This window comes from Bos grunniens, chromosome 23 (assembly GCF_055505025.1).
Source record: "Bos grunniens cultivar Pamir isolate PY7600 chromosome 23, Bosgru_T2T1.0, whole genome shotgun sequence".
NCBI classification, from domain to species: Eukaryota; Metazoa; Chordata; class Mammalia; order Artiodactyla; family Bovidae; genus Bos; species Bos grunniens.
This window is the reverse complement of record NC_141187.1, coordinates 37,877,595-37,897,994: the sequence shown is the minus strand read 5'-3', so window position 1 is coordinate 37,897,994 and position 20,400 is coordinate 37,877,595. Positions and strand designations below refer to the sequence as shown.

The 20,400-nt window shown below is 43.3% G+C and overlaps 1 protein-coding gene across 50 annotated transcripts in view; it reads left to right on the top strand.

Annotated features, from left to right (window-relative positions):
• The window catches only part of LOC147347652 (uncharacterized), a 521,220-nt gene that overhangs the window by 165,197 nt on the left and 335,623 nt on the right, over positions 1–20,400 (top strand). For 23 of the 50 annotated variants that reach the window (XR_015152384.1, XR_015152365.1, XR_015152389.1 and 20 more), the window contains one exon: positions 18,088–18,168. The exons of 14 other annotated variants lie outside the window; for them this stretch is intronic. Coding sequence is in view for 2 of the 36 variants with exons in the window: in XM_086370048.1 (XP_086226174.1) it covers positions 18,088–18,168 (81 nt within the window). In the remaining 34 variants the exon portion in view is untranslated. Of the gene's footprint in view, positions 1–14,098; positions 14,333–18,087; positions 18,585–20,400 lie in introns of those variants that run through there. 13 more of the 50 variants (XR_015152374.1, XR_015152376.1, XR_015152377.1 and 10 more) reach the window with 3 other exon arrangements.

The window sequence follows — 20,400 nt, the reverse complement described above, 5'->3', positions numbered from 1 at the left end:
GGCTGTAATTAAAATAAAGGGGCCTATTTTGGAATTTAGAAGTTAACTGAAGGACAACAGCCAAGCTCTCTTAGCTTTCACATAGACAATAGTTCTCAGCTAATTAAACACATTCTTTTATTTGTTTTTAGGATCTTGGGATAAAGGAAAAGTTTCCTAGTTCATCCTTTCTCATATTCTGCAAACCTAGTTGGATACCTGCTATAGAACTTTTAAACCCTTTGGTGTCTTAATGTTCACATCTTTAAAAGAGAGAGAAAAAATACTTATCTTCCTAGGTGGGACTGTTGTAAAGGCAATGTGGGATAATTCAAGGATACATTTTGGAAACTTAAAAGCTAACAAATATATGATTGCCTTCATTTGAATGTTTTGAACCAAATATTAAGTTTTTGTCTAAAAGTACCTTGGACAAGCTAAAAGATTTAAAAAAAAAAAAAAGAAAGAAAAAAAAACCAGCAAGTGAAAATGAATTGGGATTGCTCATTTTAAAGATCTGTTTCATCATGGTGCCTTTGAATTTCATAATTCACTATAACATGAAATGTAGCTGAAGTTGTTCTTCAGTCGCCCCAGTTGTGTCCGACTTTACCCCATAGACTCAGCCTGCCAGGCTTCCCTGTCCTTCACTATCTCCTGGAGTTTGTTCATACTCACGTCCATTGAATTGATGATGCCATTGAACCACCTCATCCTCTCTCACCCTCTTCTCCTTCTGCCCTCAATCTTTCCTAGCATCAGGGTCTTTTCCAATTTGTCAGCTCTTTGAATCAGGTGGCCAAAGTATTGGAGCTTCAGCATTAGTCCTTCCAATGAATATTCAGGGTTGATTTTTTGTTGAAGTGATCTCTCAAAATAATAAAGACAAGTTTTAATACTGAAGCTTCATTCATAGAATAACAGGGAAGCTTATTCTGTACCAACCAGAAATAAACAAAAAAATCAAAAGTGCAGTTTCAGGGAGTAGTCAAACACCTGTCACATGTCTGACAAGTCAAATGGACAGATATCAAAGGGTAGACCTTTTTACATGCACAAGACATATTTCTAGGAATTCATATTGTTGTTTCTACTATTAAGTATGGGAATAATTTGGTGATTGTATACAATTGTGTTGTGTGTGTGTGTGTGTGATAATTAGACTTCTCTATTGCCTTAGAATAGATGCTTTAGGTTCCAACTAAATTTGAAGACCTCACTTCACAGTCTGAGAACCACAACCTTTGGAGGCCAGACACGTCTCCAAAGAGCTTACCAAGAAAAAGAAAAACCGGCTCTTCTGCCACCAGTTAGCACCCCCTGCCATTATCCCCAATATTTTCTAGTCTGCATAGAACATTGGGGAGTGAGGGAGGAGAGGAAAGGTTCATTCGCTTTATACCAAAAGTGAGAGGGCAAGTTCCAGGAGATTCTCCCATGGAGGCTGGGGTTGCCTGCAAAAATGTAAGTCCTTTGGGTTTTCTGGTTGAATGTCTGAGCAGGCAGACTTGTCTACCTGACCCTGTGCTTATCTGGGTTGGAAAGGGGAGAACCCGAGAGGCAAGGAGGGAGAGGGGCTGCCCCTGGAGCAGCTTATGTTATTTCCTGTTAAACTTGCAGAGGATACGAGAATTCTTCAAGGTGAACACCGAGACTGGTAGTTGACCTCGAGCCATCTTGCTAGATTATCTGTCCGTAAGAGCCTGGATTCTGATCATGGGGGCCAAGAAGTGGGTGGGAAATCTTGAGCTGGGGCTCAGGTCAGATCTACATCAGAGATGCTTTGTGGTGAGGAGGGCCTATAGGGCCCTTGGGAGAATTCCCACAGCAGCCTGCATTAGCTTGGGAAGTGATCATGGCCGGTCATATAGGAAGATATCTGCCATTCCCTTCCTATCATTTCCTTGCAGGAACAGCTCAGAGAGGGAGGAGGGATTGAGGGGAATGTGGATTCCAGACCTCCCTGTTCACAGGCCAGGTCACAGCTTTGCCTGGGGTCAGAGTGGGGGCTGGCGTGAAACCACAGATGAACTTGAGAACAAAAATTCAACTTAGCCTTGAGTTTGAATAACCAAAAGTTACCCCAGATGGTGAGATCTGCCTGAGACACTATTAAAAATGGGAAAGAGGTTTAAATAATAACCATTGGTGGCTCTTATGTGAGCAAAGCCATTTCCTGTTAATTGCCCAGTGAGATGGTAACACTCAATAAATCCAGTTTTGCAAACTCTCCCTCTCTATGTTGTTATATCAAATACTCACTGGAATATCCAAATCCATCCTAGGAGTGTTGGTGTGAAGTGATTAGCTTCCAGGAGTTTCATTGTTAAGCTTGTAGCCCTGCTTCATGGTGTGCAGTATATATGATGACTCTTGGTCAAGATGTTTACTTAAGTGAATTATTTGTGATCATTCAGTGGTCTCTTTGTGATTAGAAATGTCTTCATTTCAAGAATTTGGGGTTCTGTTGTCAATAGCATGTAGGGGCAGACCCTTGAGACATACGACGGATAGATACTAGACAAAATCACAGAGAAATATACAGAATTATTGCATTGGAGGCGCCTCTGTGCTCCTTATTTGCTTAAGAAGACTGTAAGCATTATATGATAGCATGTCAACATAGCTCATAAAGGAAGAAGTGGATACAACAAGCCCTTCTTAATGTTCCCCAGAAAGTCAGTGAGTGAACTGAGAAGTGGATCCAGGATTTCATGTATCAGCACCATAGGTCTTATCATTTATATAATCCTTTTTTTCCCCCCGTTACTGTCAAGATTTTAGAGAGGGATTATGGGTTGAGTTAGAGAGCAGGCAATTGAGGCGTACTGCACAAAGTTTTTAAATCTCAGAGGCTTGAGATTTCTTGGCTCCTTTTAAGTTTTGGAAGCACAGCACTCCTAGAGAATCTATTAGGAATTGGCTTCATGGAGAAAATGTAGCTCTTGGGCAGTTCGCTTTTGAAGCTGAGGGAGAGGATAATAGGTTGCTGAACGTGAAGAGGGGATTTGCTTCTGGTTTAGGAGACAGAGGGTGCGAAGGGGTGATGGTCCTGGGCGGACTCAGGCTGTAATAGTGCTTCAGGAGGGCCGAGTGCTGCTCCAGATCAACTTCAATTTTCCATTGAGGTCATTTTCTGAGTTGCGACAAAGCCTGGGGACCCTCTTATGGGGTGTCTATCTCTTTGTGCCCTGATTGCTAGGGCTGCCAACTGCCCATTTCCTTCGAGTCTGAAGGGAATTAATTCCAATCAGATTGTGCAGATTTAAGGCTTGGGAAGAAGGAAAAAAAAATAATCTGCAGGTCTTGTGTCTAGGGTAGAGGTTCCTAACCTCCAGGATCTAATACCTGACGAGGTGAAGTGCAGCTGATGTAATAATAATAGAAATAAAGTGCACAGTAAGAGTGATGTGCTTGAATCATCCCTGAACCACCGCCCCCGCCGCCCCACGCACCAGTCCATGGAAAAATTGTTTTCCACCCAAGTGGTCCTTGGTGCTGTAAAGGTTGGGGACTGCTGATCTGGTGGATACGTGGGAATGAGTTACACAAAGATGCGAACGACTCAGGTGTGAGGGGAGAGAGGAAAGAAAGAGCCCCCCACCTGTGCTCTCCTGAGTGGGAAGTTTCCTCTAGGCTTTGGCAGAATGAGACATGTGCGAGAGTGGAGGGAAGACCGGGGCATTCTCCTGGGGAGGGCGTTCCCGAACTGTCTTCACCCAGCAGATGAAAGGATTCCATGGAAGAGTTCCCCCTCAGTGGCCCCACCCCAGGCTCTGTGCTGACTACTTTTTACTGCTTCACAGGCATTGAGTCACCTTGTTAAGTGTCATCCCTAATGTGGAGATGGAGTTATTCCTTGCCCCCAAGCTACTGGGAACCTATTCAGGAAAGACACAGGTCCCTGCACCACAAACGCAGAGGCTTGCTGTCGCTCAATTTTAAGTGGCTTGCTGGGCAGAATGAAGTGATCTGGCTGGAAGTCCTCTGCCAGAGGGCTAGCTCAGCTGAGGGGGAATTTGAAATTTGAGGTGGCTGCTGGGCATCTGTAGGGATGCTGTGAGGTGGTGCTTGACCCTTCCAAGAGAACTTGATCCTGAGGCAGAGGAGGAGAAAGCTAGTGTGATATTTTTGAAAGATATTTTGTTGGGGTCATAAGAGTGCTTCAGCAGGGGCCTTTCTCATACCACTGTCTTCAGTCTTATCCCAAGCCCGTGAATGTGCTGGCCAAAATGTCCCGGAGGCTCCTTGCGCTAGACGCAGGAGGACGCCAGACACGGGAGGACGTGTGTTTCCAAATCAGTTTCTTGTGGGTTAGAATTCTGAGTTAGAAGAGCACATCTGCTCTTTATTTTACAGATGAGGAAATTGAGTCCCAGAGAGGGCGCGATTTGCCCCTTCCCTTGAGATCAGCCGGCAGAGTCGGCACAAAAATCTAGGTCTTCGGATTCAGCCCACTGCCTTTCCTGCACGCCACACTGCTTCCCTCATTATCTCGAGATTTGCCGGAGTCACAGGACTACATCATGCGGGTGCCGATGCGAATTTTACTGCCGCCGCTGAATTAACTCATCACGTTCCTCTGGCCCTCCCAGCCTGTTTCTGCCACACGTCGTAAATGGCAACTCCTGTGGTCTGAGAACTGGGCGCCTCGAGGGACGACGGCATCACCACTCCAGGGTGGTTCTTGCTGCTGCAGCCTCGGGATGCTCTCCTCTGACCCTACTTGTCTGGAGCCATTTCCTCTCGGAGGCGGGGACTGCGGGGGTGGAGCCAGCGGCGCACGTGCAAAGGCGCGCAGCCCTAAGCGGAACCGGATTGGAGCCCTTGGAGTGGTGGTAATTCTGACTCCATATAGTTTTGAAAATCTAGGCCATAGTTTTCAGCTGGACTTAGTTCCATTTTAAAAATACTTGTTTGATATCTTCTGAGACCGTGGGTGAGGAGGATTGCCCACTGGTGATGAGGATTCCCTTGTGGATTTCCCCGGTTAGAACTTCTCTAGGAGTATGGCTTTGCCTTGCTAACTTCATGGTATCGCTTACCTTGTTGGCAGCTTTTGTGCAGTGGATTTTATTGATAAGGCTTGTGCGTGCTGAGTCGTGTCCGAGTCTTTGGGACGCCATGGACTGTAGCCCACCAGTGTCCTCTGGCCATGGAATTCTCCAGGAACTCCGTTGAAGGCTGAGAAACTGGTGACAGAGGATGAGATGGTTAGATGGCTTCATTGACTCAATGGACATGAGTTTGAGCAAACTCTGGGAGATAACAGAAGGACAGGGAAGCCTGGCATCCTGCAGCCCATGGGGTCCCAAAGAGTCAGACACAACTGAGCGACTGAGCAGCAACAATCAAATAGACCCCAGGTTCTGCTGGGTTTGGAGTTCTTTATTTGTGATGGATCACCCTTGTGTGGTATTCTTACTCTAATTTGAGATGCAAAATACATGGAGATAATTAACTGGATTTAAGGGTGCAAATGGCAGCTCTGGAAAGTTACTGATTTTTGCCCCCTCACTGGAATTACGTGAACCTCAATCATAGCTCATACTAATGTTTTAAAAAAATTATTTATTTTTGGCTGTGCTGGGTCTTCGCTCCTGTGCAGGCTTTTCTGTAGTCGCGCGGGGCTACTCCCTAGTTGCAGAGCACAGGCTTCTCATTGTGGTGGCTTGTTCTTGTTGTGGAGCAGAGGCTCTAGGACGTGCAGGCCTCAGTGGTTGTGTGTTCAGTAGTCACAGCTCCCCAGCTCTAAAGCTCAGGCTCGGGAGCTGTGGCACACCAGCTTAGTTGCTCCGCGGCATGTGGGATCTTCCCAGCTCTGGGATCGAACCTGTGTTTCCTGCACGGGCAGGATGGCCCTCAGAGTGGTATATATTTATACCACTAAGCCAGTAGGGAGGGCTTCCCTTGTGGCTCAGCTGGTAAAGAATCTGCCTGCAATGCCGGGGACCTGGGTTCAATACCTGGGTTGGGAAGATCCCCTGGAGAAGGGAAAGGCTACCCACTCCAGTGTTCTGGCCTGGAGAATTCCAAAGGGGCCACAAAGAGTCGGACACGACTGAGCGACTTTCACTTTTCAGCAGGGAAGCCCAGTCCATACTAATTTCATACCCTGACACCCATTCTAGGGAAGAGATGTTCTATTTCCTAACTTTTCAAAGGGCCAACTGAGTTTGCTTTCCTGGTTGTTTTTCTAAGTGGGCCTGATTTCTTCTCAAAGCCCTTTTCACCAGAACAACCCACCCAGTGTGGCTGCCCAGAGGCATGTTAGCTTCAGGTGTTGGTGCCGTGGCTTTTCCTGTTCAGCCTCTGGGGCTGCTCGTTTCCTCCCCTGCACCCTGGGCCCCAGGTAGTGCGCGCTCATTTAGCTTTACTGCCTGTTAGAGGCAGGGGCAGGTGGGAATTACCACACGTTTTTTTGCCTCTGGTTCTTTCTTCTACTGGAGAGCAGGTATTAAAGAGGAGGGGGGGGCAAGCAGAGAGCCGTGCCGACAGGAGGGAGGGAGTGGAGGCCAAGCAGGGTTGTGGGGGTCTGGCGGGTGGTTGGTTGCCTGTTAATGTAGCCGGATGTTAAGAAACAACTAGGAGAAGGTAAATAAAAGCAGACTTCCTCTGGGTCCCTACAAAACCCCTTTCCTGCTTACCGCTGCCTTAGGCCGTAGGTCTGCTTTCCTGCCTGGGTTCTATAAATTACTAGCAGTTATCACCTCAGGTATAGATGGAATGAAAAACAAGTTTCTGTAGTAGGTCTGTCTGGAAACCTAATGACTGTTTGATGTTGTTTCTATGAGAAAGCTATATTCTGAGTTCCCAATAAATTACCAACATTCCTTAGGAATGTGAACCACGTGCACGTTAGTAAACGTATCTTTTGTTTCTGAGTCTCTTCAAGTTTGTACTTCATTTTAGAATCGAGAGTTGTGATGGATCTGAAGGTAACAGGAGGGCCGAGAGCATATTCTTCCCCAGCATTAAATCTCTTTTGCTACTTCCTCGTACTGCTTAGGTCTCCCATGTTTTCCTTTCGGTGACTATCTTTCAGAGGATCATGTTTTGGTCTTGGGATAATTCTGCTTTCAGCATACAGCATATAGCTGGGGACTTGCGTGAAACTACCCAGAGCTGTCTCATTTAGAATATTTTTTCCCCTTGGCTGACTTCACTAAATTTTGTTAATGCAAGGGGAGCTAGCTTCATGGCTGCAGATCTGGTATCGATTATCATTAATTCTTCCCTTTATGACTTTGCCACTTAAATACACATTTAGAAACAAACCAAATAAACATAAAATAGCATAACTAAAATTTTGACTTGGGTGGTCCAGTTAGTTTCAACATGTGCTTAGCTTTGAAAGGTGGTTATAAAAACACTAGAGTTTAACCAAACCATTAAATGATGGCAGTAGGTTTTTTTTTCTTTTTAAGTTTTATTTTACAAGGTATTAATTCAGATATCTTTACAAATAAACCTTGGGTTATTTACAATTTATTGAAACACAAAATAAGCAAAATGGTAAATTTTTGCATGTCTAGGTGCTTTGTTTCTGTATATTTCCATTTGGCCTATAAAACTCGATTGACTGGTTTCCAACTATGTGACTTTGAGTAAGTCACTTAACTGCTTGAGCTTTAGTCTCATTTGTGACAGGAAATATGTGCTAGTTGGTTCCCAGGCGCGCTCACTTCTGAAATGTTAGGACTCTGCAATTCTGTGAATTTAAAAGTTGACATTAAAAAGAATCATATGAAGCAGAAGGTATACTATTGACTCCACTGTAGAAGGGAAGAGATGGCAAGTTGTGGACTAATCAATAAAGGTCTAAAAATAGCATGTAATCCTGAGCCTTCTTTAAAAAGTCAGTCTTATTTATTGCCCTGTTTATTGAACTATGCATATGGTTGAGAAAATAGATGGGACATCTGGAAAAAGTATTAAAACATATTTGTAGGCAAGGACTATGCCTCAGCACCTTAAATATGTTGTGTTACAACAGTGTATGCTGATGTTGTCATTAAATGCAATGCTAGCCACGTGAGTCAGCCCCATTTAGAATCATTTTGGATTTGGCCAAATGGTATTTTGGTGGTTTCTGGATTGTGGGTTAGAAATCAGAACTCCTGGAGTGAGTCTCTTGTTTCTACACACATATAACACCCCAGGACAGAGAGAAGTCCTTTTCCTTTTAATTTTCCACATCTTTTTGTGGTTGTCTTTGCTTTCCCTCCTGTGATCCGTTTCTGGCATGACAGTAAGAGTTTCTTTGGGGTAATTAGTAGTCCTAAGTTATTTCCATTAAGGATTCTTGGGGATTAGATGTAAAAGCATTGTAGAAAGACTGGTTATATAGAGAAGAAACATAGCAACTTTTTTTTTTTTTTAAAGGTATTCTCAAGATCAGACATGGGTTGTTGTTGCAATCTGGTTCCAGCAAGCACAGCAAGCCTGGGGCAAGCCATTTTGATATGTCACGGAGGCAGCCTTTGGGCAAACGCTGATGACACATGAAGGAAGGCTGTTCACAGTGTTTCATTTAGGTTCCTTTGATCACTCTTAACTGGTTTTTAATATTACACCAACATCATATCAGAAACCAAAGCATTTCTTAGTCCTCTCACTCTGGAAATCGTTTCCCCCACTTTTCTGAACCTAGAATGAAAGATGGATGTTTGGTTGGTATCTCGTGTATGCCACTCTTTCTTAAACACTACAGTGGTAAAGACTTACAAGTGTTCCTTTTCATTTGTTTTGAAGTGATGAGAGAGGGCAGAGATGGTATCTTGTTAGTGTCCCAGGGCCCCAGTCAAGGCTTGGAGTAGAGTGGGGACTTCCTGTAATTTGGCTTCTTGTCAGATTGTGTTTTTGAGGATGAAGCAGGAATCTTCCTTTGAAATCTTCATAAATCAGATAAAATCTAATTGGTTAGGAAGGGCAGAGGATGAAATGGACCGTATCTCTCTTTGGCCTTCTGGTACATCTTTAGAAATGAGGGTTTTTCTTCCCCCTTATAAGTGTAGTCATGTATTTTTTAACTCTGCATTTGCAGAGCATAAAAATTGATTACTAAATGTGAATATTAAAGCATAGAGTTGATGAGAGAATTAAAAAAATAACCCCACAAATACTTCCTTTTAGTAGTAGGCTAATGAATTATGGTTAAATCTTTAGAAATCAAGGAGACAAAATTGAAGATGTTTTTGGTAACTTTTTAGGATTGTAAGTTGCTTAAAGTGGAACATACAGTTTGGTCATTATCTATTTTGCCTTTTTGAAGATAATTGGGCTGTTTAAGAAACATGGATCTGTTACCATCTCCACTTAGAACTTCGGTGTGTGGGTCTTGTTTTGTGAGTTGTATGGTCATATTTTTTAATTGATGTGTGGTTAATGTACAGGATTACATGGGTTATAGGTATATTATATAGTGATTCACAACTTTTAAAGGTTATATTCCATTTATAGTTACTACAAAATATAGGCTATATTCCCTGTCTTGTACAATATAATCTTGTATCTTATTTATTTTTTACAGAATATAGCCCCCTCTCTTTATATTGCTCCTACCCTCTTTTCTCTCCCTGCTGGTCACCACTAGTGCTCTATATCTGTGAGTCTGTCTTTTTTGTTAGTTGCTAGTTTGTTGTACTTTCTGAGGTTTCACATACAAGTGATATCACACAGCATCTGATTTTCTGTTTGACTTATTTCACCTAGCATGATACTCTTCAAGTCCACTGATGCTTTTGCAGATGGCAGAATTTCATTCTTTTTGATGGCTGAGTAGTAGTCCATTGTGTGTGTGTGTGTGGATAGACAAGCATAAGTATACATGTCTGCCATATCTTCCTTATGCATTCATCCATCACTGAATCTTTCCATATCTTGGCCATTGTAAATAATGCTGCAGTAAACATTGGGGTGCACATGTCTTTTCAAATTAGTGTTTTTGTTTCTTTCGGATATTATACCCGGGAGTGGAAATGCTGGGCCATGTGGTAGTTTTATTTTGGGTTTGTTCAGAATCTACGGCCATAGTCCTGCCATTACTTTGCCACCTCCTTGCTTGACTTGATTATCTTTAGGTCCCTCAGGGATTTATCATTGTACTATCTAGGCATCCTGCCTTCTGATCGTTCCACTGGCTGCTTTTGTATTGGAACCACTGTCGGAGGTACAGGTCTGTGCAGCTGTGTGGATACCTTGGGTACCTTTGGGCAGAACCTGTTTGTCAGTTGGTGGTTTAGGCAAGTTATAGGTAAAACACTGTGAAAGCCTCTGTCTAGATCCTTATCTTTTGCTCCAGCAGAATCAGACACATGAAGCTGAATGTTGGGCAGCCTTTGTTTAAAAAAGGAGATACTGGTGTTTAGAGCAAGTCAAGCCTCTAAAACAGAACAGGGCTCAGGCGTGGGGTAAAGATGTCATAAAGCTCTCTGTGAAAAGCCCAGTGTGTGAAGTTAGGCCCAGTAAAATCTCACATCTTTCTGAGAGACTGAAGCAAACCATCCTGGAATGTGAAAGTATTCATTTTATAAATAGAATGAAATCTTTCTCTGTACACTGGAGGTCTCAGGATGGGTTAGCAGAGATAGAATAGATATGAAACATGATCTCCTCTTAAATGTTCCCAATTGTTTTGTGTGTTGGGTTTGTTTTATAACATCCAGATAAGTCTAAAGGCAGAGAAGAGGTCTGTTGTTAAGACAGCAGTGTTTCTTTGATATTGAATAGTTGAAGGGGATCTAAGTGATTGTGTGACTTATTTTTAGACACTATAAAGCCACCCTTGTGAGCAGGGAAGAGTGGATATGTTGGCAGCCAGCTTAGCCCGGAGTCTGTAGTTGCTTGAAGCTTGGGAAAGCTGGAAGAAGAAACTACTCCATGGAACTCATGCGACCTGCTCCTCAAATAGTGCTGAAGCAGCCACGTCAGCTGTGTGACCCTCCCAGCTCACTTTACAAGGAAAGTGATCTGGGTTAGAGGAATTATTCATGATGTTTTAACCCACAAATTCCTCCTTCCTCCTACTCCTTCAGCCCAACTTAAACTCTGGTAAGTGGAGAAACTGATATCTAAGCACAAGTAAGAAGATGAAGTCACTTATCTTGAGATTTCTTTAAACCTTTAATTATTGTAAACAAAAGTTCTAGTTTCTTTGGAGCTCATGATGATGTCTTACTTGTGGGGCTGACTCTTATCAGATTGAGTCATCGTTGGACTTGAAGATCTAGAATAACATACCATCTGCTATGAAGAAATTATTACAGTAGTTGTTCTTGACACACAAAGATTTGTATTAATGAGCTTATCTCCACCATGCTTCATTTAGTTCCTGCAGGAAGTCTGTGCTACCCCTGGCACTCAGAAGACAGGATTGCCATGCTCCTGTTCTCATGGGGCTCTGGGGCTCTTCTTGCCAGTAAGAGGCTGAGTTCTAGACTCACAGGGTATCCCCATTCCTTAGTGATAGGGGTGCAAAGGAGCATAAAGCTCTTGGCACATAGTAGGTGTTCAGTAGAACCTTGGAAGGCAGCTGATAGTAGGGAACATCCTCATGGCAGAATTTGCTGCATTTTTATTAACAGAATTTGCTGCATTTTTATTAACTGCCTGACTTTACACTCTCTGGCTGGCACTTACTCTGCTTTTGTAGACTTAGCCCTGGGATAGGGGGTTTGCAGGAGTGTCTGAATCTTGATCCACATTGTCCTTCCTCTGTGTCTCTGGTTTAAGCTTTTCATGATCCTAGGAGAGCTGTCCTCCTGGTCTCTTTCCCTGGTTTTGGCAAGGACTCAACAGGCGAGCCTCATCCCTCGAAGATCTTGTACAATTTAACTGGAATCAGGACACTGATTACATGCAAGCAGTCTTCAAGCTGAGAGCTTTAAAAATGAGATTTTTCTTTGAAATTTAAAAGAAAGTAGAATACAAATGTGCTTGCTTTTCAACATAGATTGATTAGCTGGCAGGGAGGGAAGGCCGGCCTTTGAAATCTATAGGCATCGTGTTGCAGGCCTGACCCCGCTGACCCTGGGAGATTAGTAATGGTCTACGCAGCCTGCTCTGTCAGCACGTCTGGCAGGGCAGGCACAGATGGTGCCAGTTGGAGAAAATCACTGCTGAACGTTGCACCGCAGCCTCGCCTTGGCCAAGCAGCCTCTGGAGGAGGAGCCAAGACTGGGCTAGCTACAGATGTGTCTTGTCCGTGCCCAGCGCTTCGGAATAGACCTGTGAAGATGCCAGTGTAGGGTTAGGATGTGTTTGCTGATTGTGACTTTGGTTGTGCTTCCTTGCGGTAGCTTAGGCCATCCTGCGCCAGTGAGCAGCTGGGATCTCAAACAGGGTTTGTGGCCTCGGGGTTGCTCTGAGAGGGAATTTGAAACGAGAACTGATCTCATTCCAAGGAGTCAGGCATAATGCAATACTTGTTTTCCTAGCGTCAGTCGGCCTAAGGAAAACGTGAGTCGGCTGGGATGGAGGGAGGAGAAGTCTTGAGAGTTTGAGTAATCAACTTAACTCAGGGGTAAAGAGAATTAATTTCATTATGGAAAGCAGCACGCATGAACTCTGTCCTTTGAGCTGCCACCAGTGTCTGGGTTGTCCGGTGGTACCCTGACACTTGATAATGCACACTTTTTGTGTGGGCTTGGTCTTAGAAATGGTGACTCTGCTCCCCAGAGATAGCAAGGAAAAGACCCTTATTGACATGTAGCCACAGGCTGAAATATTCTCCTCACAAAGCTGAACTGATCTGAAACTAAGTCCACTCTTCCAAATTAGACACTGGACTCTTTAATAATTCGCTTGGGGTTGCATTGATAGTCCAGTGTTGAAGTGTAGCCTCCCAAGGTACCAACATCCAAGCTGAATTTCAGCAGGTCGGGGACAGGCTGAAAAACACTGATGCTGAACAGAAGATGTGCAAGTGTCTACAATGGCAGAGGGTCACTCGGTCCCTCAGTGGCCTTCCACCATTCCTAACTCCTGTCACAACTTTAACTTTCTATTCCAGTTAGGTCAGGCTTTGGGGCTTATTACAGTTTGACTGATTGGATTCCTTTTGGGTTTGTTTTATGAAATACATTGTTGTTTCATACTTGAAGAATTTTCCATGGAGATGCGACTGTTGGGAAATGCGAACTGCTTTGTGAAGCTCTCACGTTTACAGAGGCTTCTTAAAGGGGATTTCCCACCCCCCACCCCCCGAAGATGTAAGGAGACGGATCCTGTGCAGAGCCAGCTAGTACTTTTGAAATGGCGACATAGGGGCGTGGCCTCGAGGGGGCTCAGAATGAAAAGGGCTCTGGCTGAGCTCACCCGGTGGACACCCACTGCAATACTGCATTGCATCCTGGAGCCTGGAAGAGAGGTCCTCCGAGAGCGGGAGAGCGTGCTCACCTCTGACAGAAGTCTAGCTCCTCTTGGTTAATAGAGCGTGGCTCAGGCCAGAGTAGCTTTATTGACGAGACGCGAGGTGAAGAAGAGAGAGAAGTCAAGGATGACTCCCGAGTGAGAGGGGGAGGCCGGTGGGTGATGCAGTGCACTGGCAAGAGGAGGATAAGTGCAGTTTGAAGCAGTTTGTACTTGAAATGTCCATTAGGTCCTTGGATATCTGGGTCAGGATTTGAGCCCAGTGGTCTGGCGTGGAGGGAGAGATTTGGGAGTCATTGACATGTAGCCTGTAATGAAGCCACAGGAGTAAATAAGATTGTTTGGAGACCCAAGAGAAGTGGGAGCAAATGGAATTCAGGAGAGATCTGGAAGCAAACTCTACCCCCACTAACACCCGCCCCCCCCACCCCCCGCCCCCAGATTTGAACAATCGTGTGTATTTGTCTAGAATAACAAAGATGGCCTGGTGACTGTGTCAGGGTCGTGCTTGATGTCTATTTGGAAGGAAAATTCAGAGTAGTCTTTGGATCTGTAGAAATAAATTCTTTTAGATTATCCTGAAGTAGCATTTTGGAAGCTGGTCCATTTCATATATGCTCCAACTTTTGCCCACCAGGCTCCTCTGTCCATGGGATTCTCCAGGCAAGAATACTGGAGTGGGTTGCCATGCCCTTCTCCAGAGGATCTTCCCAACCCAGGGATTGAACCCAGGTCTCCTGCATTGCAGGCAGATTCTTTCCCATATGAGCTGCAAAGAAGTTCCTCCAACTTTTGAAGTAGATGCCAAAACATACCCGAGGACAGAGAGCCCAGGGTCTGCGGGACAGGAAACAAGCATCTCTGGTTTATTGAGCAGCGGGAGCAGGAAGAGCCGAGGGACAAGAGGGCAGCAGAAACCAAGAATAAAACCTGGTCACGAGGCCACATCAGCCCCGCTTGGCAGACAGGCCCAGTGGCTTTGGTAATTACCCTGGTGCCTGCTGTGTGTGCGCCTTTTCCACTGAGTTTTAAAAAGCCTTTCCTCTAACTACCGGGTCTCTCAGAACTGGGGCCACATTTGCCCTTGGTGGTTTTCTCCTGTGGAATCTTTGCTGTGTCTGTGCTCTGTGCTGTGTCTGCTGACTCCACGAGAACCCTCCTGGCCCTGCTCTCTGACACCGCTCCTGCCCGCCCACTCCTGCCTGAGCTCATAGACGCTTTGTGAGGACATGCCCTTCTGGAAGAGCCCGGCAGAAACCACAGGCTTGCATGGCCAGGCCGGCACACGTGGACTTGACCAGAGCCTCATCTTTCCTCTTGCTCACTCCCTGCCCCACCCCCACCACCCCGGCCTTTTTTCTCTTGGTACTTTTGGCATAAATACTATGTGTCTTAGTCCCTCAGTCATGTCCGGTTCTTTGGGACTCCATGGACTGTAGCCCACCAGGCTCCTCTGTCCACGGAATTCTCCAGGCAAGAATATTGGAGTGGGCAGCCATTCCCTTCTCCAGGGGATCTTCACAACCCGGGGATCTAACGTGGGTCTCCTGCATTGCAGGCAGATTCTTTACCATCTGAGCCACCAGGGAAGTCCCATAAATATTATGTAACTGTCTAAAATCAATAGAACTTTCAAAGCAAGGCTTAAAACTAATGGTAAAGCTTCATTAGCAGTGGAGCTTCCTTTGGATTAAAAATGTTACTTCAGATAGAAATGCCTTTTGACACCTGCATTTGCATGAATTCTGTTTTTGGTATTCTAATTCTGGATATGATATAGGAAGGAAGTGTACTCAAACTTTAGGGAAATGAATCCCCAAAAGATTTCTGTATTTTCTGTATACCTCCACAGTTTCTATCTAGTTCCATAAGAAATAGCCAAAAGACTGATTTTCACCCAAAGCTGGGGTTTTGCTTTTGATGCTTTCCAAGAACAGATAATCATAAGCGCTAGTTAATAATGCATTTTGTCCTTCTGTTAAGTTTATTATCCTTTAGAAGGGGACACAGGTTACATTGAGACTAGGGTATCTTAAATACTTACAGTTGGAAATACTCCGGGCATCTGTTGAAATTTTGTCTTAAAACTCCATTCTGTTGTTCATACATTTTCATTTTGCCCCAGTCAATATCTTTTAAAAAATAAGACATTCGGCCATAGTTGCCTGTGTATAAATAAGAGATAATGATCAGAGTTAAGTTTAGCCTTTTTTCCTGCATATTATGTGCTGGGTACTCTGCTACGTTTTGGAACTCGAAGGTGAGTAAGAAATGGTTTCTGTCCTCAAGGAGCTTAGGGTCTAGAAATGGTAGATGTGAACATAAATAGTTGCTTGTAGCACAGTGTGGAACGGGCTGTGGGTGTTCAGTCCATTCTTGGGGGCCGGAATCAGGGTGAATTTTTGGAAAAGGCTCTAGCTGGATTGTAAAAAGTGAGGTAAAGTTAATCTAGGAAGAGTGGCATGTTTCCTAGCCAGGGAGTGATCTGAGTTTTAAACATCATGGGATAGGCAGGTAACTTCAGTACTTCAGCACTGGCCAGTAAATGAGATTTACAGAAGACTTTCCATGTACCTTAGGTTTTAAGGCTTCGTTTATTGTATAAAATAATGTTAATGTAATACTTCTGAAGAAGTATTCTAGTTTGTCATTGCAGTATAATCTTACCTTGGACAAGCTTTAATTGAAATAAATATGTATTTATCTGAAGGCAGCCATTATGCTAGCATCATTAATAATTCAGAAGAGTTTTCAATTAAGCATTAACAACATCATTGCCTTTGGCTGTGATCTGACTGCTTGAGCTCAGAATATCGAATTATTTTTCTCAGTGAAGATAAAATTAAGCCTCAGGTAACCAGAACTAAAAACTTCTAATTCTTTAATCAACATATGCTCTCTTTGAGCATCTCTTAGGAGAGATGAATGATAGTAAGACATGGCAAGGATTTTAACTTTTTAGGTGTCCTTCCCCAGGTATATCCTGGGATCTGTGTACCTTTGACCCAGTATTCTATAATAGCATCGTCACAGTTCACTGCATTAGAAATTCTAATTCAAAAACACAGTCTTGCACCACTTGAAAATTCTTTATCATCAAAGATTATTTTTGTTATATGAAAAAGTGAACTTAATTACTAAAAATCTCAGTGATAAGTACAGGAAAGGCTTCCTTTTATTGGGCGAGATTTCATTCCATCATCTGTACTGCTCCTGCCAACTTTTTTTTTTGTCCAATCAGATGGCTTGAACCGTAAACAACTTTTTGGTTAATCTTCAGTAAATCAGAAATGGAGTTTATTGAAACACCTCATTCAACCTCTGGGAGCCTGATAACACACTGAGTGCATGTACTTTTGGTCAGAAGACTCTTATAGTGACTGTGGATATAACAATGAGTCTTTTCGTTTCCTGGAGCAATAGTTGATGCTTCTACATTGCAAATATACAGAGTGAATTTTCACATTCCAGAGGTGTTGAAAGTATTTATTACTCAACAAGCCTCTGTGTGTGTGTGTATTTGTGGGTGTGTGTGTGTAAAACAACTGTGGTATTACCCTAATATTTTATGCATTTATATATTTTTTGCTGTTGAAATGCATTTCCTTCCAGCATACTTCCAAGCAGACCAGTATCAAACTCAATACTTCACACCCACCCCTGTTTTTTTTTTTTTTTTTTAATAAAAAGGCACTTTCCCACCTCAGACACTAATTATTAAAGTTGCATGATTTGCCAGGCAAACACGACTCAGTAGTGGTATTTGAGCAACAAATCAATGAACAAATATTGATGCAACACACATGCCACATGAGCGTGACACCATCTGGGGTTCTGTACATGATTTATACAGGAAGACAGAGCATCTCTGCCTTTAAGTGGCTCAAAATGTAATTAATAGGAGACAGGGAAGAAAAAGCAGAAAAACATAAGCAAAGCTCTTCAACCAGTTTTCACAGTGGCTAGCGTAGTCATATTGCCATACATTCAATATTTGCTGAGTGCTTTGCTACTCGTCAGGTCTGTTGAGGGCTGGGGATAAATAGGGAATAGGATACAATCCTGGTGTTCTAGGAGCTTACAGTTGAGGTTTACTATGTGTGACCCACATATATGGGCTTCAGTGTTAAAAGAATCCGCCTGTCAATGTGGGAGACACAGGAGATGTGAGTTTGATCCCTGGTTTGTGAAGATCTCCTGGAGGATGAAATGGCAACCCACTCCAATATTCTTTCCTGGAAAATTCCATGACCAGAGGAGCATGGTGGCTATATTCTATGGGGATGCAAAGAGTCAGACACAATTTAGCGACTGAACATGTATGCACCCTATATATACTCGGTAAGTTGAAAACATCTTCAGTGATCTAGAAATGAGTGAGATAATAATAGCTTACTTAGTAAATTCTAGAAGGTTTAATATCTGACTGTGCACTTCCCGGGTGGCATTAGTGGTAAAGAGCCTATCTGCCAATGCAGGAGACAAGAGACACAGGTTTGATCCCTGGTTGAGGAAGATCTCCTGAGGAGGGCACAGCAACCCACTCCAGTATTCTGGCCATGGACAGAGGAGCCTGGTGGGCACTGGTTTGCAAAGAGTTGGATACGACCGAAGCAACTTAGCATGCACACAATGATATTCCAGGCCTCTAAATTTCACTTGCAATCAGGTTTGGGCCTTCACAGTGGTAAAGAATGATGTAAAAACAGGCCAAATTCATGTTTCTTTTTATTTCAGTGAGTAAATTTCCAAGCCATCAAGAAGAAATACGGTTGTCTCTCCAGCGTTCCAACAGGACCATTCCAACATCACTTGAACGTAAGCTCAATGAAAACTGGCCTTTTCCTATGTTTGGTTCACTGCTGGGACCCGGCACCTAGGGAAGAACCTCTTCAATAACAATACTCAGTGGATTTTCCTTAAATTACTGAGACTGTGGAAGGCTGGTTGTGTTGGAGGTACTCTGCAAGGCATTGGAAATATTGGGAAAGTAAATCCAGGGTCCACAACCTCATCATCTACCAGGTAGGAAGAAAAATAAACAGAAAATCACAGTTTGTAACCTGTGCTCCGAGAGAGGAGCTGGGGAAGGCTTCATGGAGGTGGTGATGATAATTACATTCCACGTAGTGTGTATAAGAGTCGGGGCCCAGTGGGCATGCTCAGCATCCTGTGTAGGTAATCAAGGGGTTCATTGTCTGTAGAGAATTTTAAATAATAAAACTGAATAAAAATTGGTGTGTTGTTTTATTACTCAGTAGTTAGCTATCCTGAAGTAAGACACTGATTAAAAATACTTTCTCCAGGGCTACCATAGGCCAGCTCCTCACACATCTCACTCTCCTCTTAATATGCTTGTTTCTCTGGGTGGATATTTGAGATATTTGAGCTTCAGACACCATTGTTCCTGAGAATAGAGCCTTTGGGCTTGGTAATGATCGCTTTACATGTGTTCTATTTAAAAAAAAAAAAGTTGAAAAAAGCTTTAACTCTGAGTATACACATATTTCAAGACAATTGGTAGGAGAATGTTTTCTGTAACACTCAGAAGTCTAGAAAGGCCTTTCTTTCCCCATCTTTCAAAGTATTGTGATCTCTTTTAAAAAAAATCTGCTCAGTCTTTCAAATCAATACTTTCATGGGTCAACTTCGTGTCCCATCACAATTATCAAAGAATGACTTTTCATAGGTTGAAACACAGAATTCAAAAATTTTCGATAAAAACTACCATTTTTATCTTGAATATTGTATTGTAATATACTTCCTGGTTTTGGTTATATGTTAGGCCTTTTTTTCTAGACTTAAAAAATTAATTCTCTTGTACCAGATGACTGCCTTCCAAAATTTACAATTTAGTGGTCATCATCTGCTATTGAATTTTTGTCTTAATATTGCCCTATTTCGGATGTTGTCCGTATGGCAGACTAGTAAGGATAGATTGTTGTTATTTAGTCGCTAAGTCATGTCTGACTCTTTCCGACCCCATGGACTGTAGCCCTCCAGGCCCCTCTGTCCATAGGAATTCCCAGGCAAGAATACGGGAGTGGGTTACCGCTTCCTTCTCCAGGGGATTCCCCTGACCCAAGGCTTGACCCTGTGTCTCCTGCATTGGCAGGTGGATTCTTTACCTCTGAGCCACTACCTCAACAGTTATTCAGGTGTGTGAAATTAGGTAAGACAACTTTCTCCAACTTTCTCCATGTGTGTACACACACACACACATATCAATTCAAGAATGCTCTGAATTCCCTGGGATGGATTTTCATCCCTTGAGGCAGTCACTTTTCAAATGGTACCTAATGCCGTATGGATAGGCATACCCACCAGAGTAGCTTCTTTACCCAGCAGCATCTACACCATTGATTTTTGTAGAGTAAATCATAACAGCCTATTAACACCCATTATGCTGAGCATAGGACTAATAGGAAAACGTCTGTGAGGTCAGATCAGAAGTAGACTTCAGAATGTACTGTTCAAAAAAGGGTGAAATGGAAACCATTTATGGAGGCTGGTGGGTAAAACAAAGACTTAAAGGAAGGGTAACAGAACAGAACTCTGCCGTTGTGTAATTTCCTGTCGGATATTATGGCGAATTTTATCTATATATCACCTTATTTTACTCTTCACTTGAACTGACTTGGATATCCACACGTGTTTTTGTTCTTCTTACTGGAATATAATTTCTTTACAATGTGTTACTTTCTGCACAGTGGATCTGCTCTATCTGTGTGTGTATCCTTTCCTTCTTGGACCTCCCTCCTACCCCCCACCACCCCACCCCTCTAGTCATCAAGAACACTGAGCAGAGCTCCCTGTGCTATAGATCATCTTCCCAGTAGCTGTTTTACACACAGTAATGTATATATGTCAATGCTGCACACACCTTTTGAGCGTCCTCTAATTTTCTTATTAGAGGTTCAAGTATTTCACTCAATTAATTGGATTAGGAAATGCAGGGAAATCACTTAAATGTCCTGATCTCATTTAATGCTGTGATAGTGGGGTGAGACCCTCTGCAATGGCAAGTGGGACACCAGCAGTTGGACATGG